The sequence below is a fragment of the Mastomys coucha genome, unplaced genomic scaffold, assembly GCF_008632895.1.
Source record: "Mastomys coucha isolate ucsf_1 unplaced genomic scaffold, UCSF_Mcou_1 pScaffold21, whole genome shotgun sequence".
Lineage (NCBI taxonomy): Eukaryota > Metazoa > Chordata > Mammalia > Rodentia > Muridae > Mastomys > Mastomys coucha.
Window position 1 is genome coordinate 137,039,533 of NW_022196904.1, and position 23,554 is coordinate 137,063,086.

At 53.5% G+C, this 23,554-nt stretch overlaps 1 protein-coding gene across 8 annotated transcripts; it reads right to left on the reverse strand.

Moving 5' to 3' along the window:
• Positions 1 to 181: 181 nt before the first annotated feature.
• Pcnx3 (pecanex 3) lies at positions 182 to 23,472 on the reverse strand. Of its 8 annotated transcripts, none has more exons than XM_031389340.1 (35): positions 22,510 to 23,472; positions 21,982 to 22,169; positions 21,653 to 21,752; positions 21,489 to 21,528; positions 21,293 to 21,388; positions 19,965 to 21,092; positions 19,421 to 19,544; positions 19,162 to 19,340; positions 18,711 to 18,801; positions 18,183 to 18,318; positions 16,055 to 16,176; positions 14,845 to 14,998; positions 14,558 to 14,590; positions 14,159 to 14,330; positions 13,957 to 14,067; positions 13,522 to 13,613; positions 13,253 to 13,362; positions 12,984 to 13,089; positions 12,775 to 12,867; positions 12,488 to 12,638; positions 11,193 to 11,337; positions 10,699 to 10,876; positions 9,443 to 9,551; positions 9,191 to 9,320; positions 8,710 to 8,768; positions 8,396 to 8,611; positions 7,243 to 7,496; positions 3,009 to 3,239; positions 2,749 to 2,852; positions 2,380 to 2,527; positions 2,064 to 2,294; positions 1,705 to 1,979; positions 1,244 to 1,377; positions 884 to 1,164; positions 182 to 791 (listed from the first exon to the last, which is right to left on the reverse strand). In XM_031389340.1, exons 1-35 carry the CDS (start codon positions 22,660 to 22,662, stop codon positions 597 to 599), a joined length of 6,069 nt encoding a protein of 2,022 aa, XP_031245200.1. In that variant the 5' UTR covers positions 22,663 to 23,472; the 3' UTR covers positions 182 to 596. The 8 variants fall into 8 exon arrangements, with proteins under 8 accessions (XP_031245200.1, XP_031245197.1, XP_031245202.1 ...); XM_031389337.1 differs by having other exon boundaries at positions 16,055 to 16,215; positions 19,162 to 19,337; positions 22,510 to 23,183; XM_031389342.1 differs by having other exon boundaries at positions 18,213 to 18,318; positions 22,510 to 23,183.
• Between the last annotated feature and the right edge of the window lie 82 nt (positions 23,473 to 23,554).

Sequence of the window (23,554 nt, forward strand, 5' to 3'; positions counted from 1 at the left end):
CATAGAGGACTGCCTAAAAAGCAGAGAGACTGGGGAGGAAGGCAGCCCCTTCCACCTGATCTCCACTTTGAGGATCCAGCAGAATCTGACCCCTTATCTTTCACGCTCTTCTGACTTCATCCTCCCTGCCTTAGGCACCTCTACCAACCTCACCTAGTCCCACAGAAAATAAACTGCCAACCAAAATCAAAAATAGTGTTATTAATTTGGTGTCTCTGAAGCACAGAAAAAAAAAGGAAAGAAAAATGACAAAAGAATGAGTGAACCCCCCTTGCCATGTGTCGGGCCCCAGGTCCAGGCTAAGGAGGCCAGTCTTGGGGGCAGTGCAGGCCCCAGAGGCAAAGTCAGTCCTGGCCATGGGCTCAGTGAGGGACCAGCCCATGGGTTTGGCTCTTAGGGCCTAGCTAGGAGGCTGCTGCCTCAACTTGGGTTATCCAGGCCACAGACCAGGGAGAGAAGTCTGGGTCACTCAGTTCTGACACTGAAGTAGCCAGATATCAGGGTGCAGACACCAGAGCCAAAGCCAATCAATTCTGTGGTCCAGCAGAGTCTGAGTTCCTGAGGCCTGGGATGAGATCCAGCAGAGGACAGGCTGCTCAGTACTGATGCTCTAGCAAGGGCTGGGCGGCTGGGCTCTCTCGTTCCTCCGAAGGGGCAGGCCAGTCACCTGGGGCACCGGAGGGTGTGCAACTCTCAGGAACACTGCTGTCCAAGCGAGGAATATCCTGCGTTGTTCTAGCAGGTGAGGCCTCAGAGCTGACATCAGGACTGAGGCTGAGGTCTAGAGGGGCCTATGGAAGAGAAGACATATGGATGAGCAGACAAACCGCAGACAAACCGACCTGAGAACTCCTGGGGTTGTCTCCTTCCACAGGTCCTTTACCTGAGATTTGGGGGTACCTCCTTTGGGGCTCCCTGAGGCTGGCTCCCCATCAGGTCCTCCCAGTCCCTTCCGACCCCCCAGACTCCACTTTCCACTGGGTCCTTCAGAATTGAGGAGACCAGGGCCAGGAGGTCTTGAGGGCCGGGGACCCTCAGTGGGAGCAGGTGATGCAGGGGGTTGTCCAGGGAGCCGAGGGGGAGGCCACTGCAGCAGAGGAGGGGGCCGCCCATCACCAGAGCCACTGAGGGAAGGACCTGGTGGGAGGGGCTGCTCACTGCTGCCTGTAGAAAATAGATAAGAGCAAGGGCCTCAGCTGGCCACAGTCTAACCCACAGGTTCAGCCCAGGTTCACCTACTTACCTGCTGTATTTTCAGGTGTAGGGTGTGCCAAGGGGGGATTATTGCTGAGGGAGGTCAGGCCGCCACCTCCGCCACAGTCAGAGTCATCCACATTCCCACCGCTATTACAGCCAGCGCCACAGCCCTTATGAAGTCTAGGAGGTTAAGTGGGAGATGTGTGAGGGGTTCAGGGCAGAGGCATTCTGAGCCCTACAGAAACATCTAACATCTGAGTCCCAGGAGTCTTATCTCTTGAGAGATTTTTCTGCCTAGTTTATAGTCTTTTAAATACTAAAGCCTGCTCTAGGGGGAAGGGAGCTTCTCTGGGAGAAGGGTCATCTCTCAGGGTCCAAGCTCATTGACTCCAGGACATTTCTGTGACCTTGGAGGAAGCTGCTTCATGTCCGTGTTCCTGCTCCCCAAATCCCAGAGCATCAGGCCCTCCTAAAGCTTCCCAAGCTAGGATGGCAGCCAGGGCTCACCTCTGCCAGCTGCGCAAGAGCCATCGGGCAATGGCACCCAGACTGACAGGACCACCCCACAACGCCCGCAGCTGGGGGTGGCTACCAGCCAGAGATGTGGTAAGAGGTGACACGTAGATGGGGTAGCCCAGGGGCTGGTCGCAGGAGGAGTTGATCATGTTGCGGAGTGCCTGCTTGGCGTTCTGGATGCTGCCACGCTCAGGGTTGCGGTTGCGCAGGAACACCAGCTCTTGCTGCTGCCCAGCCCACAGCCCACGCACACACTCTCGGTTTACCTGTGGAGGGTCACACCAAAGGTCAGGGAAATGACATCAAGGAGGGGCATGGGCTACAAGATGCAGTAAGACCACCTGCCCCACCTTGATGACTCGGAAGCTGAGGTGGCGTCGGTTGAGCATGATGATCTTGTACTCATCAGAAGCATCGTCCATGACATGGCGTAGTGCCAGCAGGGAGGGTGTGTTGCTGAGAATGGCACTGCGCCAGGCAGGGTCCCCCTCATGTGAGATGACTAGCCGCTCCTCATTGGCCGCAATGGCATCATACAGGGCTGCTGGTTCCTCATACTCATCAGGAGATGTGAAATGGTCCTGGTTGTAGGAGAGGACAGAAGTCAGAAACCGCTGGTCTTCATCTTCCATCTGCCTCTTATTCTGCCTAGCACATTCTGCCTACCTGGTGAAGCTTGAGGGCCATGCGAACCCCAGGTGCTACCACTCGGTGAAGCAGGTCCATGTCAGCAAAGACCCACTCATCACGAGGAGAGGTGATGCGAAAGTCCCCCTTGAACAGGGCATGCAGGCCATAGAGGAAGGGCTCCAGGCTGGGTGGGGAGAAGACATCAGCAACAGTGGAGAGCCAGAAAGGGCTGCTCCCTGTCTTGCCAAGGAAGCCATTCTCTTCCTCACAGAGCAGTGCAAGAGCAGGCAAGGCCGGAGCTGCTAAGAGTCTCATCCAGGTGAGAGGAGTGCACCAACAGGATGTGGAGCTCTTCAGAAAAAGGCAGAGGGAGAGCAGCAGGCTCAGCTGGCTATGGGCACTCACCTGGCAGACATACTGTGTGAGGCTGTTCCCAGGGCCCGGCGACCCAACACACACAGGCCAAAGCATAGTGTGACCAACGGTGAATTCCAGTCCTGGTCCACAGGCTATGACACAAAGACCCCAGTCAGTACAGCTCAGTGTGGGACTGGGGTCCAGACTGAGAGTCACCAAGTGTGAAGGGAGTGACCAGGAAGTCCAGGTCCTGAGAGTCTTGGGGGCTTGGGGGGGGGGGGGGCAGACCTAAGAGACAGGTAGCTGACCTGGCTGCGCCGAGAGGCACAGTACTGGATCCACTCGAGATGGACAGCACAGAAGGATGGCAGGGAGAGGCCAGACAGCCGGAGGTCATAGTCCTCATCAACACTCAGTGAGAAGGTGGGGTCTGAGTCCGCGTAACCAAGGGCTCGCACAGGCCGGAGAGCAGCTGCAATGCCCTCGTGGTTCAGCCAGGTCTCTAGCTTTGGAGAGCGGCTCACATAGTAGATGATGCTCTGGGAGAGGAGGGGCAGGTGTCAGGGGCAACTCTATCCCCAAACCCCAGAAATGGGAGAACACACTCCAGCCTGAGCCACAATGCTTTCTATGATGCAGCTTCTGCAGCTCAGCCCAGCTCGCTGAAGCTAAGAGGTCCAAAATGAAATTTTTTAAGTGACTAGGAAACAAGAAAGTGGAGTCTTGTAGGTAAGTGCTTCGTCTCCCAGGACAGAGTGAGAACCAGCGCAAGCACCCCACTCACAGAGTGGCCCTGCCCTTGGCAGCAGCATCTGCTTTTTGCCCTCTTCTTGCCATCCTAGTACCCAGCCCATCTGTAAGGGGAATGGAGGCTCACACAGATGACAGTCTTGCCCAGTGTCACAGAAGTGAGCAAACTGGGCTGGAATGGAAGGACACTGTGCAGCATCCCTATCTCAAGGCCAGGAAGGTCAGGCTGCCACAGCCCAGGAAGCCTGCATGACCTGAGCCACAGGTCCTTTTTGGCAAATTACTATGACAGATAAGACCTTCTCTGAAAAAAGCCAGAGGCATACACTTTGTATCAAAGTGCAGACTGTCTGGCTGTTCTTAAGGGGCCTTGTTGGTATTTAAACAGGGCTGGGCAAGGGTAGAGAGGCTCTGAGGAGGGAGGTAGCTGGCAAAGTTGGGACAGCAGCTGGCAGACAGCAAGATTATGGGGATTCCATGATGGAGTTGGCCCTCTGCCTGGCCGAGCAGTGGGAAAGCCCAGGCTGAGGAGGGTAGTGTTGCTGTCCATGGACAGAGAGTGTCCAGGCAATAGGGACAGCAGGGTGACTGTGGTGGGACACTGGGTGGTTAAAAGCCTGGGCAAATTGACCAAGGTACAGCTAGGAAGAGCTAAACAGATGCTTGCTCCTCAGGTGGAGCACATGGAGGATGGAGAGGATGGCTCCCGGCAGCACATGGTGCGGGGTGTGTGTTGGAGGTGGGGTATGTTCTTCAGTTCCCTACACAGATGTGGCGTTGGCAGCAGTCAATGAAGAAGTCTGGTAAGAGCTGGCTGCTGACTTAGGTCTTACTAAGGAAGGAACAGGAGGAGTAAGTGACCTCTAGTCTTCAGATTGACCTTCTTGCCTAGAGAGCGCCTCTGAAACCCAGGAACCACCAGAGCCACCAGGAAAACCAAAACGCACTGTTTCTGGGTCAGAGAACGATGACCTGGAATGTGCTGATGCAGTTAATTTTTAACACCGTCACTGTATTCTATGGCACGCCCTCTGTGCAAGTTCAAGACTTTCTAGGAAGAGCCCCTGTCAGGAACACTCTCTGTAGTTGTTTGCCTGGGTACATTTCACTGGCCATGAATGGGGCGCAGGACCACGGTGCTTTCCTGCACAAGGCTCACTGCCTATAAGAAGCCTAAATTTGACTCTTGAGCTGTGGTGGGGCCATCACATAGGCCCCACCTTTCCTAAGGTTCACTAAAGGATGCAAGATAACATGCAAAAACTGAATACCTCAAGGATGGGGCTCGGCTGCAGGTGGCTCTGTAGCCAGAAATTGCATTTCATTTGTCACCCACTTTTAAGTGATACCCATGGGAAGGGCAAGTTTGGTCTGGCCCATCTAGAAGGCCTGAGCACTGGCACGGCCTGGGCTCCCAGCCCCAGCCATGCACTGTCCTTACAAGCTTCACCCCTCCATGCCTTGTCACATCTCCAGGTATTACTTCTGCCCAGCTTCTCAGGTATCCAGGCTGAGGCACCATGGCTACTTCAAGGGACAGTAAAAGCTGACAAGGCCAAGGTCATTTCAGTGTGCCAACTTAAACCTAGCCAGGACTGGTGCACAGCAGTCTGAGGACATGCAGCTCTGATGTAACTTGTGGGAAGAAGCAGGGTGACCTGGACACCTGAGTGACCTGGGGGTGGGAATGAATCTCTGGACCACTTTTGGCCTGCTTCTTAGTAAAGTGAAGTAAAGTGAAGGGTGGGTATTGCCTTACAAACTCTTTCCTAGGAGTGGTGTGGAGGACAACAGGAACAACAGGAATTATGCTTTCTCAGTTTTTCCAACACACATGACTCTGAAAGATGTCCACACTGCCTGGGACAAAAGGACAGACTTGGGTTGCATGAGTTTCCCTTAAAGGGAACCTCAGTGAAGCAGGCTCACCCAGCCCCAGCAGGTCACCAGCTTCTCAGGGCAGATCTTAAGAGTATGTGGAGCTGGAGAGGTGGCTCAGCAGTTAAGAGCACTGACTGCTCTTCCAAAGGTCCTGAGTTCAAACCCAGCAACCACATGATGGCTCATAGCCATCTATAATGAGATCTGTCTCTTTCTTCTGGAGTGTCTGAAGACAACTACAGTGTACTTACATATAATACATAAATAAATCTTAAAAAAAAAAAAAAAAAAAAAAAAAAAAAAAAAAAAAAAAAAGGGCATGTGGAACCTGGACTATGCACAAACCCAGCACACTCTATGGTGGGAATGGGAACACCCTGCACAAGCTCCTATGAGTGATTCTCCCTTGGTGGACTGTTTAGGAAGGCTTAAGAGTGGCCTTGCTGGAGGAGGTATGGACTGCAGATGGGCTTTGAGGCTTCAGAAGTTCCAGCCATGTGGATAAGACATAAGCACTCAGCTACCGCATGCTCCCTGTAATGATGTCATCATGCACTAACCCAGCCAATTAAATGGTTTCTTTTATCAGTGGCCTTGGTCATGGTGTGTCTTCACAGACCCAGAACAAGACATTCCCATAGTGCCCCTCTCTGTGTGTCACAGAAACTTATTGTTCTTAACATCCTACAAGCCTGCAAGCCTCTGTTTCTCACAGGGTCAACTGAGCTAGGACAAAGGAGGCAATATTTCAGGTTGCCTGAAAACCCTACAGTTTCCTGCGGACCTCCTAACATCACGGTGTGTCACCTCTTTCAACAGGTCTCAAGGCTCGCTGGCCTGACTCGAGCCTCCTCGCTCCTACCAAGGACAAGGCAGAAAACCTAGTGATTGAGATGCCAGGCCTGAGTCTAGAGCTCTGTCACACTCTAATGCCAAAGCTCCAACCAATCACTTCACCTCTACAAATGCTGTGTATCTGTGTGCACATGCGGGGACCAGAGGCTGACACGGAGTGCCTTCCCCAGTTGCTCTCTACCTTATCTTGAGTCAAAGATTCTCACTGAATCTGGAGCTCAGCACTCTGGTTAAACTCAGTAAGCCCCAGAGACCCAGCCTCTCGGCTCTGGGATCAAAGTCATGCCAGGACGTCCAGCTTTCACAGGTCCTGAATTCAGGTCCTCATGATTGTCTGCATGGCAGGCATCTAACCAGCTCCCCCACCCTAACCCCCTTTTTTGAGAGAGTCTTTCATATCGTCCAGGCTGGCCTTGAATTCCTAATCCTCTTCCCTCCACCTAACACATGCTTCAATTACAGAAACTAGTTTCTGTGCAGGGAGACCTTAGGCTTTTCCAGGTGTATGACAGTCTATCCAGATGAGGTGAGGTGCCTAGCACAGACCCCACCACCTTCAGGATACTGTCCTGCCTGGTTCCCGTGGTTATCCGCCATGGCCACTGTTAGCAAGCACCATTGTTGCTAAGATGGAAAGGCTGGTAAGTTTCCTCTTGGCACTAAGTTGAATCTAGGGTCTCAGATATGCTTAGGCATGCATTCTGCCACACTCCTAGCCCTGGACTGGTGGTCCTGAAGACATACCTTAGCTAGCTGCTCCAGCTGGGGCCAGCAGCCTGGGAGAAGATCCATGAACATGCTGCCTACCCACCCTCCACACTCAAGGCCTGAAACAGGCATTCTAAAAGCACAATAGGGAGCTCCTACTCTAGGCACCTGCTCACCAAGGCCTCTGTGGCCTACTGTCTGATGGTAGCCCTGTGAAGAATGCTTAAAGTGAGTCCTATGCTTCCTTTGACCAAAAGAGCCTTCCTACACTTCAGCCAACAGACAGCATCAGCATGCCTGCGTAGTGACAATTCACCAGGAGCTGCCACCCCGCCCCAGAGCCCGTACCTTGACATAGTAGGTGACGAGGATTTTGCGGAGGTCAAACACCTGCAGCATGGAGGCTGCGTTGTTGTCACTGATGCTGTAGCCTTCCAGCACATACTTGCTGGCTGTGACCTCCCAGGCCAGCCAGCGCTGCCCAAAGGCAGCATTGAAGGACAGGACCCGGGGCAGGTGACCAGGCTCACAGCAACAGCAGCCCTCGTCTTCCTCCACACCTTCCGTGATGGCCTCTACCTCACGCTGCTGGCAGTATGTGCCTGTGGGACAGGGTTGCCTGGTCAGAGCTACTAGTCTAGTCAAAGCTACTCGACTAGTCCCTGCTTGCACTAGACCACTCAGCTCCTACCCTAGACACTAAGTAAAGGTCACTAAATGAATGGCCTGACAAAGTGAGACCCTTTCTCCTCATAATTCCAACTGCCAGAGGAGGGGGTCAGAGAAAAATGGGTTTAGTTCTCCCATTTATTGAGGCAAAGACCAAAACTTATAAAACAGTGGCTTTCTCAAGGTCATGGTGCTCATGGGCTGTACTTAGAGCCTCCCTCAATGCCCCTAAGGGACTTGTCTTAAGATGGCACATAACATATATGAGCTCCTGAGAGCAAGGAACCAGCTGCCTACAGTGCTGGCTGGCATGCTGCTTGTCAGGGACCCAGTTAAGACCCAGAGTTGGGGGCTGGAGAGATGGCTCAGCAGTTAGGAGCACTGATTGCTCTTCTGAAGGTCCTGAGTTCAAATCCCAGCAACCACATGGTGGCTCACAACCATCCATAATGACAACTGATGCCCTCTTCTGGAGTATCTGAAGACAGCTACAGTGTACTTACATATAATAAATAAATAAATCTTTAAAAAAAAAAAAAAAAGACCCAGAGTAGGTCGGAAACTGGCACCAGAGCTCAAGCCTTAGCTTTCAGCAGTAATCCCTGGGCTCCCTATGAGGTCAAAGGTGTATGCATGTGTCGGGTGTCACTAGAGTTTGGGTAGCCAGTCTGGAATACCTACACTCAGGAGGAAGAAAACCTTGCCTGAGATCACCCAGTAGCCTGAGAGCTGGACTAGAATCCAGTCTTAGCACAATACTAAATGCTGTGTCCCAGCCTGGGCCTGCCCTCTTTGCTCCCTGCTAGTCTCCCATCTCAGGCCTGTGGCTCACCCCGGAACTCAAGGCCACGAAGCTGGAAGGTGATGAGGCCATTGCCAACCTCAATGAGGTGCACCAGTGCGTTGAGGTAGTCGGAGGCCAGGACAAAGCAGTCTCCAGGGCCATAATTGCCCCAGCGGCCCAGCACCAGATCCCCACACAGCGTGTGCTGCAGCGAGCGTGTCAAGTGCTCATAGAAGATGGAGTTGAGGTTGTTGTCATCAGCGCCTGGGATCCAAAACAACATAAACAGGCAAGTGTCAAGTAAAAAGGGTACCCTCCAGGGGACAGTGTGCCTGTAAGCCCCTGGACAAGTAGCTACCCACCTGGGTTCCGGTCCAGCTGCGTCACTAGGCGAGTGTTGGAATGATCCACACGTTTAGTGCTATTCAGAGAGCAACAATGTATGGGTGAGGGTCAGGCAGCCCATCAGCACATCCTCTGCCCAAGCTCCACCCTGGTCCTCTCTGAACCTACATCCCTGAGCTATGAGTAGATGCCATCTGTGATAGCCCACCGTAGCTGAGGGATGAGGAAGCTAAAGCTTATGGACATGAAAGGACGTACACAGGACCACAAGGGAGAAACCTGGAGGTGAGTCCCACAGAGACCAGGCGATCCCATGAGGCTTTGGACCGCTGCATGTTTGGCTTTTATCAGACTTACTACCTTGAGTGTTCCCACCAAAACCAAGCACTCGTACCCTTGCTGTGGGTATCCAGAGCCCTTTTCTGGGTGCTTTCTGGCCAGGACTCCATAGTCTCACTTCCCTGCTGGTCACCAGTTCCTATCTCTCATGAGACTTACTTGTAGTCCCTCTCCCAGAACTTGAGGGGCCTTGCATAGGACATGATAAAGACTGCACTGCCCAGCAGGGGGTTGAGCGGTGTAGAGAAGAGCCCTGAGAGCAGGGCCTGGAGGAACAGCATAGCTGAGTCTGGACACAGGTCAAGGAGGCAACAGGCACGTGGGACCGTCCGCCTCCCTCTCCTCTCTTGGCAGCCCATGGCTGCTGCCCTCCACACACCCTCCCACAGAGGGGGACCAGAAGCTGGATACGTGGTACAGCGAAGGGCTGGGCAAACGCATGGAAGGCTGAGCCCCAGGTGATCTGCCACGGTGCGATGTAGGTCAGGACAAAACGCAGCTTGTACAGCAGGTCCCAAAGCTGCAGGGGCCATCAAAGTCAAGGTGACAAAACATACACACAGTCACACGTGGTGGTAAGATCTACCAAGCCTCCAGACAACAGTTCCATGGGGTCGACTCTGAGACTACTCCCAGCCTTTTCTTTCTAGACTTGGCTTGCAACACCTGAAGCCACAGTAATACTTCTGACTGGCTCCAAGGAACATCAGCCAGCTAACTGTCACAGTGACAGTGGGGGTTCCTACTGCTCTCCCTAGTCCACAGACAGTAAAGGCCCAGTTCAGATTAAAAACAGAAGAAAAATGGCTTTCTCTGGTCACCTTACTTAATCATTAGTGATAATTGCAAGAGATGACCCTAGGCTCTGCCTTCAGAAGAGTCTAAAGCAAGCCTGGTGGGTCAAGTCTCTAATAATTCCAGATATTTAAGAGGATCACAAGTTTCAAGGCAGCCTGGGCTGTAGAATGAGTTCAGGTGAGCCTATGTAACTTAGTCAGACCACCTCAGAACAAGGTGTCAAAAGAGGGCTATGGGACAGCTCAGTGGTAGAACACTTGCCCAACACACCCAAGGCCCGGGATCCAAACTCTAGTAAATAAGTAAAGCAGAGGGTGCCTAGCATGAAAGCTTGCTAGCAAGCAAAAGCCAAATATGAGAAAATCACTCAAAGGGCGATGTGGGTCCCAGTACCACGGCAGGTGGTAGGCTTTCAGGGTGTGGGAATGGTCCTTTGTTCCAAGTGACCCCCAATCCCTGAGTGGGGAATCCCACAGCCCAAGTGAACAGCAATATGCCCAGGCTCTAGGGTATACTCTCAGCTCTGAACCCAGCTTCAAGATGAAGGCTAGTAGTGGGGCAGAGCTCAGAGGCTGGCTTTACAGCATCCAGGGGGCAAGGTCAGGCCTAGATCTGGCTGATCCTGAGGAAAGTGGTTGTGAGGTCTGACTGGCCACCAACTCCCAGGAGGGACTGAAGCAAGTTCCCTTTCAAAGTCTCAACTTGTTCTCTGCAGGGAGAAGTGGAGGAATCCCTCCCTCAGGCCACTGCCAAAGTCCACAGTTACAGCAGTTTGGGTCTACAGGTCTGCAAGTGCAGGACACATTCCCCCCTCTGACAGAACCGTTCTTCTCTGTCTACTCATCAGTCTGAGTCAACCACTGGCTTACCTTGCTGCACAGCAGGGACATGAGGAAGTAGTCAAGCAGGAAGCCCTGCGAGAGCCTCGGGTAGTCGAAGTGGAAGAGGAGGACAGTGAAGGCCAAGGTCAGGTACTGCTGGGGTGGGCAACAGAAGGCCGAGCGCAGCAGCTTCAGCCCCGCCACAGTCATCAGCAAGGCCCGGCAGCTGTGGGCAGGGCAGGCATTCAGACATGGCAGGGCCTTAGGGAGGAGGGGGCACAGACACACATCTCTCACCAGTGGTGTAAACGCAGACCTAGGCACCTGCTGTCTACTTGAACAGCCCTTTTTTTTAGAGGGGGGCAATACCTCTGAATGAGATGAAGGGGGACACATGTACTCTAACTGATAGCTAATTAAGAGCTGGGATCCAGCTTTGGCTTTTTGCCAATCTTAGGTCTAACCCATTCCTCAGTGGGAATCACATGAGGATATACACAGAGAACAGCGGGGGGTTGTGGGGGGAGTTGGGGGGTCCTCACTAGAGGCAGAATTTGTCTGGATGGTTGACGACTGTGTGGGCGTCTACTGTGAGAGCATTGAGAACCACAGCAGGATAGATGAGGTACTTCTCAACACACTGCAGGCCAGCATAGAGCTTCTCAAACCACATCACCTGGGCAGCACCTGTAACAGGAAGGCAAGCTGTCAGCTAGCATGTGGCCTTCAACATGGCGCCTCTCCGGAGCCCAGAGGACTAGGCACCACAGGGCCAGAAAGTACCCAGGAAGATGGGCAAACCAGCTACGCTGTCCTGGGTTCCTGGAGACTTTGGCTAGTGTCTTTGGAATACTGCTAACAGCTCTGAATGAGGATGAACAGCACAACAGGGCAGGCAGGGGCTTCAAATGCCACTCAGCACGTCACAGCCTTAGGGGAGGGGAGCTTACCAAAAAAACCTCCTAAACACCAGATACTGTGAGTCTTTTTAAAACATTTTACATGTGTGTGTGTGTTGACTGCATGAATGACTGTACCATGTGCATGCAGTGCCTGCAGAGGCCAGAAAAGGGCATTGGATCTCCCCAAACTGGAGTTAACAGCAGATTGTGAGCCAACACCTGGGTGCTGAGGATCAAACCCAGGTCCTTTGAAAGAACAGCCAGTGCTCTAACTGCTGAGCCATCTCTCCAGCCATACCAACCTTCTGCTTGTTCTGAGACAGGATCTCATTATATAACCCTGACTGGCCTGGAACTCACTATGTAGACCAGACTGGCCTCAAACTCAGAGATACACCTGCATCTGCTTCTCAAATACTAAGATTAAAGATGTATGTAATGTTAAAAAAAAAAAAGTTTTTGAAGATTTTATTTCTTAGATTTATTTAGAACGCTGTAGCTGTCTTCAGACACACTGATCAAAAGAGATCACAACCATCCCATTACAGATGGCTGTGAGCCACCATGTGATTCCTGGGAATTGAACTCAGGACCTCTGGAAGAGCAGTCAGTGCTTTTAACCACTGAGCCATCTCTCCAGCCCAGAAAATATTTTTTAATACAGCCTGTGTATTTTTTTTAATTTTTAAATATTACCAGTAACAAGCACTAAATGGCTCTGACCCACTGGTGGCAATTCAGAACATAAAACTCCTTTTTAAAGTGTTAGATATTCCTTGTCCACAAGAGACAGCAGGAAGCAAGACATGGCGAGTGCACAGGGTTGGAGTCCTGCAGAGACTGCACAGGGCAGGGAAAGGAATGGGCGCGAGGGCTAAGAGCTGGACGGGCATCAGGTGCTCACTGACGACTCTGCCCAGTCCTGTGGTACTCACCTCGCACTTCATACTGGCTGTATTCCAGTGGCTTCAGCACAGGCTGCGAGAGGCAGAACCAGGGGAGCTGTTTGCGGAGCTGTGGCAGCAGGTAATGCGTGAAGAAGCCCACAGCTCCTGCCAGCGCATACAACACGAAGCCCAGAACTGACTGCAGGAGGGAGAGGCCAAGGACTCAGTTCAGCCTGGGCTCAGCCCACCAGGGTAGGTATAGCCTACAGAGGGGCTCTCTCAAGTGCAACAGGCACTTATCCATACCAAGAGGGCATGACCTATACCACACAAACCTTCAGGGCAATGAAGACGGTGCTGGCACTGATGGCAAAGGTGAGCACAGCAATCACCACACACATCACCAGGTCGGAGTGCAAGACTTCCCGCTGCAGAGCCAGGAGAAACAGCTTGATTGCCTACTGCACAGGTTCAAATGTCCTTCCCAGGCCCAGACCTGCCAGAATCCCATACTCCTGCACCCTCATCAGCTCCCACCCCTTACCACTGACTGACGCATCTTCTCTGGCAGTGGGTCTGGGGGTTCCGCCCGGGCTGTCTCTAGGCTACGCTCCTCTAGCTCAGGGAAGAGCTTACTCCGGACTAGAGACCTGAAAAGAAGAGTCAGAGACTAAGGCAGGCACTAATGTCCCCACCTTACACAGTTAATGTCAGTCCTAGGTACATGTACTGACCGCCCAAGTTCTAGGTGTGCACATTCACACACTCTCAGAGAGTACTCTGTATGCACAGATAGGCACAGGCAGCACTCACCAGAGAACGGTGGGGTCACTGCTCTGCCGGCTCAGATGGTAGGACAGTGCCACCAGGAGGCCACAAAAGACTGAGAAGAGGACAGGGACGTGCTGCTCTGGCCAAGGCGTCTAAAGGAGAGAACCCGTGCTGGTCAGGAGTAGTGAAGAGAAGTGTTGGGGAACATAAGGGATGTCCTATGTGAGAAGCCACTGCTGAACCCAATTCACAGCCCTGTCCCAACAACCCACCGGGGTTCAGCATGCCCAGCTCCTGTAGACTACCCATACCTTGATGGCCCCGAGACAGAAGCCATAAAGCAGGGCAGCAGCCAGCAGGCTTCGGGTGAGGCTGAAGACAGCAGTGAGTGGGCTGGTGGCGGCTGTAAGCAGGGAGAAGTGGGTAAAGCCCAGCTCTGACCTACAGGCATCACCCTCTCACCCTGTCCTACTGCTCCTCAATTCCCACAAGACCTCCCATGACACCACCCTCCTCCACTCGGCCTTCAGAGCTTCTAGTGTTCTGGGCTGAAACCACCAGCTGGGGAAGGAAGGGGAAAGAAAACGAGAGGGGATAAAAGAGGACAGGCAGGATGGGGCCCTGGCAGCCAGACTACAGAAGCAGGAAAAGGCTCGGTAAGAACCAGGGCTGCAGACTCAACCTGTGGGTGGACCCTCCTGGCCCAACATTGTCTCTTCCACATAAGCCACCTGTGGGCATCATACCTGTGCCCCCAAAGCCATGCATGTCTATCTGCTCCAGGAGGTACATGAGGCAGGTGTTGACCTGGGGCAGGAGGCCCAGGAGGAAGACGAACGGGAAGCATAAGGTGAACACTGTCCAAGAGTAAGGAATGAAGGACCAATTAGCCTGCCAGCCTTTCCTTGGCCCACCCTCCAGACTCACTCCCTTGCTGCCCTGCCTTACCAGTGGCCACATCTCGGGCGCAGAAGAAGAAAGAGGCAGAGAAGAGCGTGAGGCCATACAGAGAAACAGGTGGGAAGGGCTGAGCAGTCCCCAGGGCATCCAACAGCCAGATGAGCAGACAGCAGATGCAGAAGTACACAGGCCGGCTGTATGCAATCACCCAGTTGTGGCCCTAGGGAGCGGGCCAGTGAGGAATTGGGCCTTCCCCACTGACCGCCCTGGGGCATGTGCACACATTCAACATGCCCCAGACTTGACCACATCCAAGCTGGAAAACTGGGGAAGATGGGAGCAAAGCGGGTGGTGAGGGAACTCTGCCCCTCTCCCACCATGGCCTTGAATTTGGTCTCAGACCCTCCCAGGGCCTTCTGGCCAGAGCATCGCCCAACAGGTACTCACATGCATGGGAGATGCTGCATCAGGCTGCACGCTCTGGAAGAGACAGGGCTATATTGGCAACAAGAACTGGTGTCCACAGAAAAGGGAAAACACTCAGACCAGCTCCACCACTGGACAGTAGTAAGTGACCATGGCAGGAACCTGTACTGTCCTGAGCCTCAATACAGTACAGATGGGTAGCTGGCTACAGGGGACCTTAACCAGATTATCCATACTTCCCCTCAGACCTGAAACAAGGGAAAGCGGATAGCCCAGGAAAGTTATGGATTTGGGGAGCCAGGCCTGACCTTGAGCAGGGAGTACTGACAGGATGCGATGACCAGACAGAACTGGAAGACCCAGATGTCAGTGAAGAAGCCCTTGAGCAGCAACAGGTATCCCAGGAAGGCAACCAGGCTGCTCAATCCAACACCAAAAATGTTCTCCATTATCCCACGTGTCCTACAAAGACATGTGAGTCAAGGCACGGCTTCCTGCCCCAGTTTCTAAGGGGAGTGGGGGAGACAGACTCTGCCCTAAAGATACACCTTTGGGCCTCGAAAAGCCAAACCTCTGACCTCAGAGGGAAGAGAGCAGGTTGTCCTTGCTCTGAAAAACCATCTTGTTGCTGCCCTGAGCCTGTCTTTGGCCATCTAGACACCAAAAGTTCAAGGCACTGTTATTCCTGGCCATGTCTATTTCCTGCTCATACTGACATGAGTTATGGTGTCCACACAGCAGGAGGGCCATGATGTGTACATGTGTAGTCCCCAGTCACACAAGTGAAACAAGACGAATGGACAGGATGCCAGGATGTGGAATCTAGGCCCAATGCCTTGATGGCGTCTTTATCTGACTTTCTGGCCTGTTTCCCCTCTGGAAAATGGGAAAGGTTTTGAAACAATCAGGTTTATGAATCTACTTAGGTTACAGCACTCAGGCAAATGGAAGAGAGAGAAAGAGACTGGCGCTGGAGTGAGGGAACAGTGAGGGATCATTCCATTTTGAGAAAGGCTTCAAGGAAAGGATAACCATCATATCCCACCCCTTATACCCTTCTGCAGCCTAAGAAACCCACTGCAGCAGACTGGGGGTTCACACCTCCACTAGAACTTTTAAGGCTGAAGCAGGAGGATCACTGGAAATCTAGAGTCCAAGGCAAGACCCTGTACTGTCCTGAGCCTCAATACAGTGAATTTCAGGCCAGTCTATGATACAAATGAGACCTTGTCTAAAAAACAACAAACAGAAACCAAGCCAGGTACAGTAGTGCACACCTGTAACCATGGCACATGGTAGGAAACAAGATAACCAGAAGTTCAGGGTTAGCCTCAGCTACATAGCAAATCTGAACCCAACCTGGTCTATGATACCCCCTTTTCAAGAGTTAAAAACAACAGCAAAGAAACCCACTACAGTCTCCAGCCACTGAGGCATTCAGAATCTCTGATGGCATGACCATCTCTACAAGTCCCAACACTGTATGGGGATCAGGAACTAATACTTGTAGGTACTCACCGGTCCAACAGAGCTAGCAGGGCCAGCCGCTCATAGCGCACAGAGGTCCAACGGCCAGGAAGAAACCAGTACTTGTAGCTGTGCTGGGCCCGGGCTGGTGCCTCGTCCATCAAGGTCTGCTCCTGGGATTCGTGCAGGGAGTCCTGGTCCAGCAGGTCAGACTGCAGTCCCCACAGCCGCACCAGTCCATCAGCCCCACCACCCCAGCCATGTAACATCACCCCTCCCTCCAATATTGATCTGATGACTGGCCAGGGAGTCCTGGTCTAGCAGGTCACACTGCAGTCCCCACAGCTGTCCATCAGCCCCGCCACCCCATTCTAACATCACCCCTCCCCAACACTGATCTGATGACTGGCCATGTAATTCAGCACATCAAGGCACCACTGTCTAGCGACCTTGTGGCCTGCCTTGACTCTCCATCACAAGGGCTTGCTCCTAGCTCTGGGTTCCTAGGACACAGCTGGACTGTGTTTATAGGTTGCCAGGTGCCAGACTCACCAAACCATATGTCTGCCTTTCAGCTCAGGCAGAATATTCAGTGAAGTCTACTTTGTCCTTCAGGACCTAGCACAAATGAGATCTCCTCCAAGATGGAGCCACCACTGTCACTGTGACAACCCCATTCAGGAACTCAGAACACCTGGCTCAGAGGACAGGCTAGAGCTGTGTGTCCCTGAGAAAAGTACTTAGCTTCTTTAGGCTGGATGTATCCTTCACTCAGCAAGTGTTTATAGGTTGTAGAGATGACTCAAAGGGTAAAAGCACTTGTCACACAAGACTGACAGTCTGAGTTCAATCTCTGGACTCCACAGTGGAAAAAGAAAGCTAAGTCCTACACATGTATACTGCGATATGCCTGTATGCACAGGCATGAATATGTGCATATACACACAGACACATACACACACACAACATCTGCAGGATACAACGGAGAGCCCAAAGATGCCCAGCTCTGGCCCTTGAGTTACTACGGATTGCAAGGATGATGCCGTCAATCCCACATAATGGTTACATAAAATGAACAGCCAAGAAAGAATAGCCAGGCCGGGCAGTGGTGGTGCATGCCTTTAATCCCAGCACTTGGGAGGCAGAGGCAGGCGGATTTCTGAGTTTGAGGCCAGCCTGGTCTACAGAGTGAATTCCAGGACAGCCAGGGCTACATGGAGAAACCCTGTCTCAAAAAAAAAAAAAAAAAAAAAAAAAAAAAAAAAAAGAGTAGCCAGACCTGGCAGACTTGTAATAATCTTAGGTAACTGGGAGGCTGAGTCAGAAGGATTCCAAATTCAAGGCCTACCTATACTACAGAGTGAGGTTAATGCCAGCCCAGTCAACTTGGTGAGACTCTGTCTCAGGTTGGGAAAGTAGCTGGGTAATAGAGTGCTTGCCCAGGATTCAGTCCCTGTTATCTCACACAGAAGCACACACATAGACCAGCCCATGGTGGATTCTAGCAGTGATCTAAGGTGTTAGCTTATTCTGGGCATCTTATTCAGTCTTATTTCAGGACTGTTTGTTCTCTGAACTCTGAGAACATGGTTTGAGTGGAGATTTTGTTTTGAGGTCTGGGTGTATAAGTACTTTAATAGAGGCAGGATCTCTCTATAGTGCAAGGCTAGCCTTCAGTTCCTGGGCTAATGTAGTATCCTGTCTCAGCCTCTGGAGAAGCTGGGATGGTAGTCGAGGTCATGTTTTATGCACTCTTATTACTTCTGTTAACTACAGGAATGATTATATTAGTGATAAATGATTAGAAGTAAAAAAGAGGATACCATCAGTAACCATGCTGTTGTAAGGAATGTTAACAGATAATGCCTCAGGCAGTCACACCTGTAACTGTCAGGCATAGGATAAACTGAACTGCCCCTACTGCAGGGATCATCGTGAAATATCCATTATCCTGCTAGCTGTTCCTGCTCTGGGATCAGAGAGGTAGACATTTACGGAGTAAATAAACATGACTTGAGAAGCCCAAGCCATTAAAGATGGGGACACAGTGGCACCCCAAGCTCCTTCTTACAGTGATCAGGCCCTCTTGGGATGCCCAGGTAGGCTATCTACCTAGACCAGCCTTAGTCATCTGATGCATGCCCTTGTCCCACACAGCCCTTTCAAAGCTGCTCCTCACCTCTGGGATTTCCAGGGGCACCCTCCGCACCTGCATACCCTGAAGAACCACTGGCCTCGGCTGCAACAGGTTTAAGCCTCCTGTGGCTTCAGGCACATCAGCTGAGTGAAAGCTAGAGGAATGTGAGTGACGGTCCCTGTGGATATAGGAGCAATGAGGGTGAAGGACATGGACAAACCCTGGATCTTGGTGAGGCGGGAATCAAGGCCAGGTAGGTGGCGATGCCTGCCCCATGGCTGGGGTGCCCAAGGATCAGGAGTACCAGAATCGCGAGAAGGTAGATCACAGAAGGATCTCTTTTGCAGGCCCTGGCCTACTCGAAAGCTGTGCTTCCCTGCCCTCCTCCCCAGAGGCCAGTACTATGCTTCCTAAAAGACTTGGAGGCCTAGCAGGACCTCATGCCCCAGTCTCCTTACTGTCTTTCCTTCCCAGCCTTTTGCTGACCCACGAGAGCAAAGAACACTAAGTTCAAATGCTCTCAGAAATGCAGCCTGCCAGGCCCACAAGAAGCCCACCCTGGAGACTCACCAGGCTCCATTGGCTGCCTGCTCGCCTGGCTGACTCACAGGGTTCTCGTAGCCACCTCCAGCTAGGCCAAAGGTATACGATCGCCGCACACCTGGGGCAGAGGGACAGCAGCACCGTCAAGGCTACAAGGGCATCAAGGCCAACAGACAAGGAGGAGCCCTGCGGTGACAGCCCAGGCCCTGGGGTCAGCCTGCCTTGGGTAGGGCTCTGTTCTACCACTAGCTCAGCCTGTGGCTTCAGGTGTGCCTTGGTTTCCTCATCAGCAGAGCAGGGATGATGACACCCACACCTCAGAGATGCCACAAGGATGACATCGGGCAGCACAGGTAAAGCACTTGCCACAGAGCCAAGGGGGAAACCATCGACCAACAGTGCTGTGGGGTGGGTGGGCAGCCACAGATGCCTGTGGGAAGCATAGAAGAGGTGCTGGGCTGGCTGGGGAAGGGCTCACCGCTCTCGTCGTAGAAATAGTGCACAGCACCCTCAGAGGTGTCATCAAAATTGCTGGCTTCATGGACGTTGGGGCCAGCTCGAGTGAGCAACAGGGAAGAGGCAAAGTGCAGAGCAGAGGGCAGAGTCAGTGCCCGGGAGTGGGAAGCAGCCCGGCCCCGCTGAGACTCCTGTAGGCTGCTGGACAGGGTAAGCCCTAAGTTAGCACCAGGTAGAGCTAGTCCGCCCTTCTCCCCTGCAGCCATGGGGCAGATGCTCACCTAGGTGGTGAGCCCATGACAGAGGCTGGAGGCGTAGGGTTGCTGCCTGCGTTGTGTCGTCTCCGGATAGCTTGAGCCCTCCTCACATTGCTTGTGCATTCCCGCTGACCTGTTTCCTCAGGTGCTGTCCAGAAAGAAGCCCCGAGCATGAGTGACAGGCTGGTCTGGGATGGCATTGGGGCAGGTGCTCCAGAGTGGAGCTAAAGATTAGACTTAATACAGCAGACTAGACACTTGGTCTCAGGAGCCCTGCCAGCACATCTCTAGTCATTTGTGCCTCAGTTTCCTCATCTGGAAATAAGAATGACAATCATCTGCCCTGCCCCACTGCTGGCCAGATGGTGTCCGCAGGGAACACAGGCTCAGTGCTAACCATGGGGCCTGTGGAGCCAAGAGGTGTGGCCCACATGTCTTAACCATAGAGTACATGTGCATCTGTCTCCTGAGATGGAGGATAAGCTGATGCTGCCTAGGTCTGCTGCAGTCTACCCTTTACCCAAACTCAACCCTCCCAGGCTTCCTCACCCCTGGGGCCGACACTCACCTCCTCCAACAGCACCTTCCTCCTGTAGCTCCCCCCGCCAGCCAGGCTGGTTGGCAGCAGGTCCCCTACGGGCTTCAGGAGGCAGCACAGCAGGCTCACCAGCAGCCAGCTCCATTCCTGGCTGGGCCTCCAGCTCGGCCTTGGAGCCAGCCAGGGGAGCCCTTAAGACATCACCCCCTGCCCCATCCATGCTCAACACACGTGCATGAGTTTTGGCACTGGCAGTACTGGGTGTCCGCTGGGTTCCATAGGGTCGCTTAGGGGGCACACCAGTTCCTTCTTCAGCCCCATGAGGGGCCCGCCGCTTCCGAGGACCCCCTGCTGCACCCTGGGAGCTCTCCGGGGAGTAGCAAGAAGTAGATGAGGAGCTATCAGTGCTATAACGGCGCTGAGACCGGAGACTGGATGCTGGACTCAGCTCACTACCTTCACTGGTATCTTCATCTTCAAAGAAGCCTGAGCCCTCAAGCAAGGGTCGTCTTGGGGTACGACCAGGTGGGGAGTGTCCTCGCATGGGGGGCCGCCGTTTGTTAGGCCGAAGCAGAGCCAAGTCCTTGGGCCGCACAACCAGGAGCGGCTCGGTTTGGCCCGGTGGTGTCCCTGCTCCAATGACTGTGTCAAAGGAACGAAGTGTATCATCTGAGGGGACCCCAGCATCCGGGGAGGCGGGCAGCTCAGCCTCAGAAGGAGGGTCTGTGTCGCTGCCCTCAGGGGCGTGCCCGCCAGGGGGACTGTCCAGGTGCGTAGAGTTGGTCTTCTCACTCTTGAAGCTGCTCAGAGTCTCCCTGTCAGTGCCACTGAAGCAGGAATCTGAAGAGCCAGCTTTCTGGGGCATGGGCTCACCTGAGCCCCTCCGGTCCAGGGGCTGGTAGCCTCCAGTTGCCCGACATTGTTCCCGTCGACTACTGGTCCTCACTAGAGCCCGGTCAGGCCGGGTCAGGGTCAGAAAGCTCTTGCTTAGCTCCTGGCTGAGGCTCCCTTTCAGTAAAGGGCTCATGGGAGTGTCAGCCACACTGCTCCCACCCCAGGGAACACCATCTCCAGCCATGGGAGAACGCTCAGAAGAATCCGTACTGGGGAGAGAGGGGTCTGGGACAACCCCTGGGGGTGTCTGGGGAAGGTCTCCAACTGTTAGAAGAAAGAAAGACGAGATGAGAGAAGGGCATGTGGCAATGCAAACTGGCTTAAGGGGATCTCACAACCTCCATTTCCCACCAAGGGCACAAAGAGGAACACCAAGGTGATCCTGGAGCACAACAATGGAGCCAAATTTGGGATGATGTAATCCTAAGACACCTGCTCTTCCTGCCAGACCCCTGCCTACTCACTCAGCTTCTCCTGAGAGCTGAGCTTCAGCATCTCCCGATCAGCAGAGGTCACAATCACGTTGTTGCTGCCCTGCTCCCGGACCAGCTCCTTGATGTCTATAACCAGATCACCAGAGTTGTCACGACGACACTGGGGTCCTCTTACACCACCCTGTTCCACACCACCACGACACAGCCATGAATAGCAGCCACCTACCTCTGAGGGGCCCGGAATCCTCCATCCGGGGCAGCAATTCCTGATAAGACAGAGGAGAGAGTACAAATGAACAAGCAGAGCAAGAAGCAGGCTTGGAACAGGCCCACAACAGGGACTGACTCCCAGGACAGCAGTGAGGGAAGCCTAAGGTTGGGCCTACTCACCGAAACCTGGTTGAAGCCAAACACAGAATGCTGGGAACTACAGCGTACAGGGGGTGTAGAGCTCACTTTCCGGAACACTGTCATCTCCACACCAGGGTCCCTGCGAACAGAAAGAACAGCTGAGCAGAGGCTCTCAGCTAATCTCTCTTTACTGTTTCTACTCACGTTCCTTAACACCCACCCCTTCCTCCTCCAGGTTCCTTCTACTGCTAACCCTGGCTACAGGAAGTACTTAGAGCCAGTGTTCCCTCAGCCTTCTCTATCCAAAACACAGACACAACCACAAGCAGAGAAACAACAATCCCCGACACAGCCAATGCCCTGCTCACCTGGGAAGACTGCTCTCCCCCTGGGCAGCCTCCTCTTCCTGCTCCCCCATGGTAGAGTTTCGTTTCTCCACAATCTCGCCCTGGTCGAACATGGCATGCAGGCGATAGTTCACAGTCTTGATGGTAGCAAAGATGACAGCTACCACTAGGCAGTACGCTCCAGCCACCATCAGGCTGGGGGGCAGGACCTGGAGATGACAGTTAAGTTGGATCCTTTCTCACAAAAACCTTGCTCCCTTGAGGGTGGACCCGCCACCAGTGTAAAGACCTAGGATTCATCAGTTTACAAAACTTCATCACCCCTTCAAGCAACAGTACGAAGACCCCTGTTACCGGCAGACCTCTTTAACCAGATAGATTAAATGAGGCACTCAAGGTCACCACACGTAGAAGAGAGTTGGTCTTTCCTCTATATAAAACCAAACTCTACAGTGCCTCGCCTCACTCCACACCCCATGGACTCAAGATGCCCATCCCTCCATACTGCCCTCCCTCTCGCTGTAGTTACAGGTGGTGGCAGCCTCTCACCATGTACAGCAGGAAGGGAAAGATGAGCAAGAAAATCCAGACATAGAGATGGAAACAGTTGGAGAAGGTGCTCTGATGCGGATCGAAGAACCAACCGCCAGTGAGCGAGGCCCACACCCCCTGGCGCAGGATCTGCAACACCTGAGACCCCATGGCCCAGCCGCTGCTGCGCACGCCCTCCTCCCGGGACCCTCATGGGGGCGGCCCCCGGCCCATGCCCCGCTGGCGCCCGAGGGTCCCGGGGTACGACTTAGATTTCACGCCATGGCCTCCCCCAACGGGGGAGGGGATTGGTAGGGCGAGGGCACAGGCAGGGGGCGGGGCCGGCCCTGGCAGTCAGCGGATCAGGCCGGAATCCTGGGGTGGGACTGCATCAGAGGCGGGGCCTGGACCCCCTCCGGTGGCCCAGAACTGTTGTAAAGGACCGAGCCTGAAAGCAGGCGCAGGGCAAGGGCTGGGCACCCGTCGGCGGCATCCAGAGGTGGGCGTGGAATAGGTGCTCTCGGAGTGCCAGTGATAGGTCCCCTGGCTCCCGACCGGAGAAATCCTTGGGACCCTGAGGTCCACTTCCGGGGTCGCAGGTCACTCGCTTGGGGCTCTGCGTTCGCCCCGCTTCTACCGGTGCCGGCGCAAAGGGGAGGCCGGAAGAAGGAGCCGCGAGCTGCCAGCCTGCACTGGCGCATGCGCCCGTTAGAACCTGTTGGGACCCGGAAAAGGAAAACCTGGCGGCAAGAGTGCGCAAGCGCAGAGAAGTAGCGCAGTGACGGGATGCAGAGATGTCTTAGGCGCGCGCGCAAATTCTAGAGAGACCAAAAATGGGAAGTGATTTGGCCTATGAGCACGCCCGGATGAGTAGCCATTGGGTAACGACTTAATGAATGGCACAAAGCTTTTCCAATGTGCTACTGGAGGCGGGGACTCCTCACGGATACTTCCAGTTTGCGTTACCGGGTCACACCCCCGACTTGGGCCGCCTCTCCTAGTGCTAGACCGTAAATCACGGTCGTCGCTTAGCTTACGCCTCTACTTCCGGGTCAGATCTTAG

What these genes read in the sequence shown, in the direction of transcription:
- Pcnx3 (XM_031389336.1), bottom strand. Translation starts at nt 22,662, where the DNA reads ATGGGGTCTCAGGTGTTGCAGATCCTGCGCCAGGGGGTGTGGGCCTCG. An exon ending in ATGCAGCATCTCCCATGCAT is followed by an intron (nt 14,331 to 14,557) that starts GTGAGTACCTGT and finishes CCCGCTCCCTAG; the next exon opens with GGCCACAACTGGGTGATTGC. An exon ending in GAGGTACCCCCAAATCTCAG is followed by an intron (nt 792 to 883) that starts GTAAAGGACCTG and finishes TCTCTTCCATAG; the next exon opens with GCCCCTCTAGACCTCAGCCT.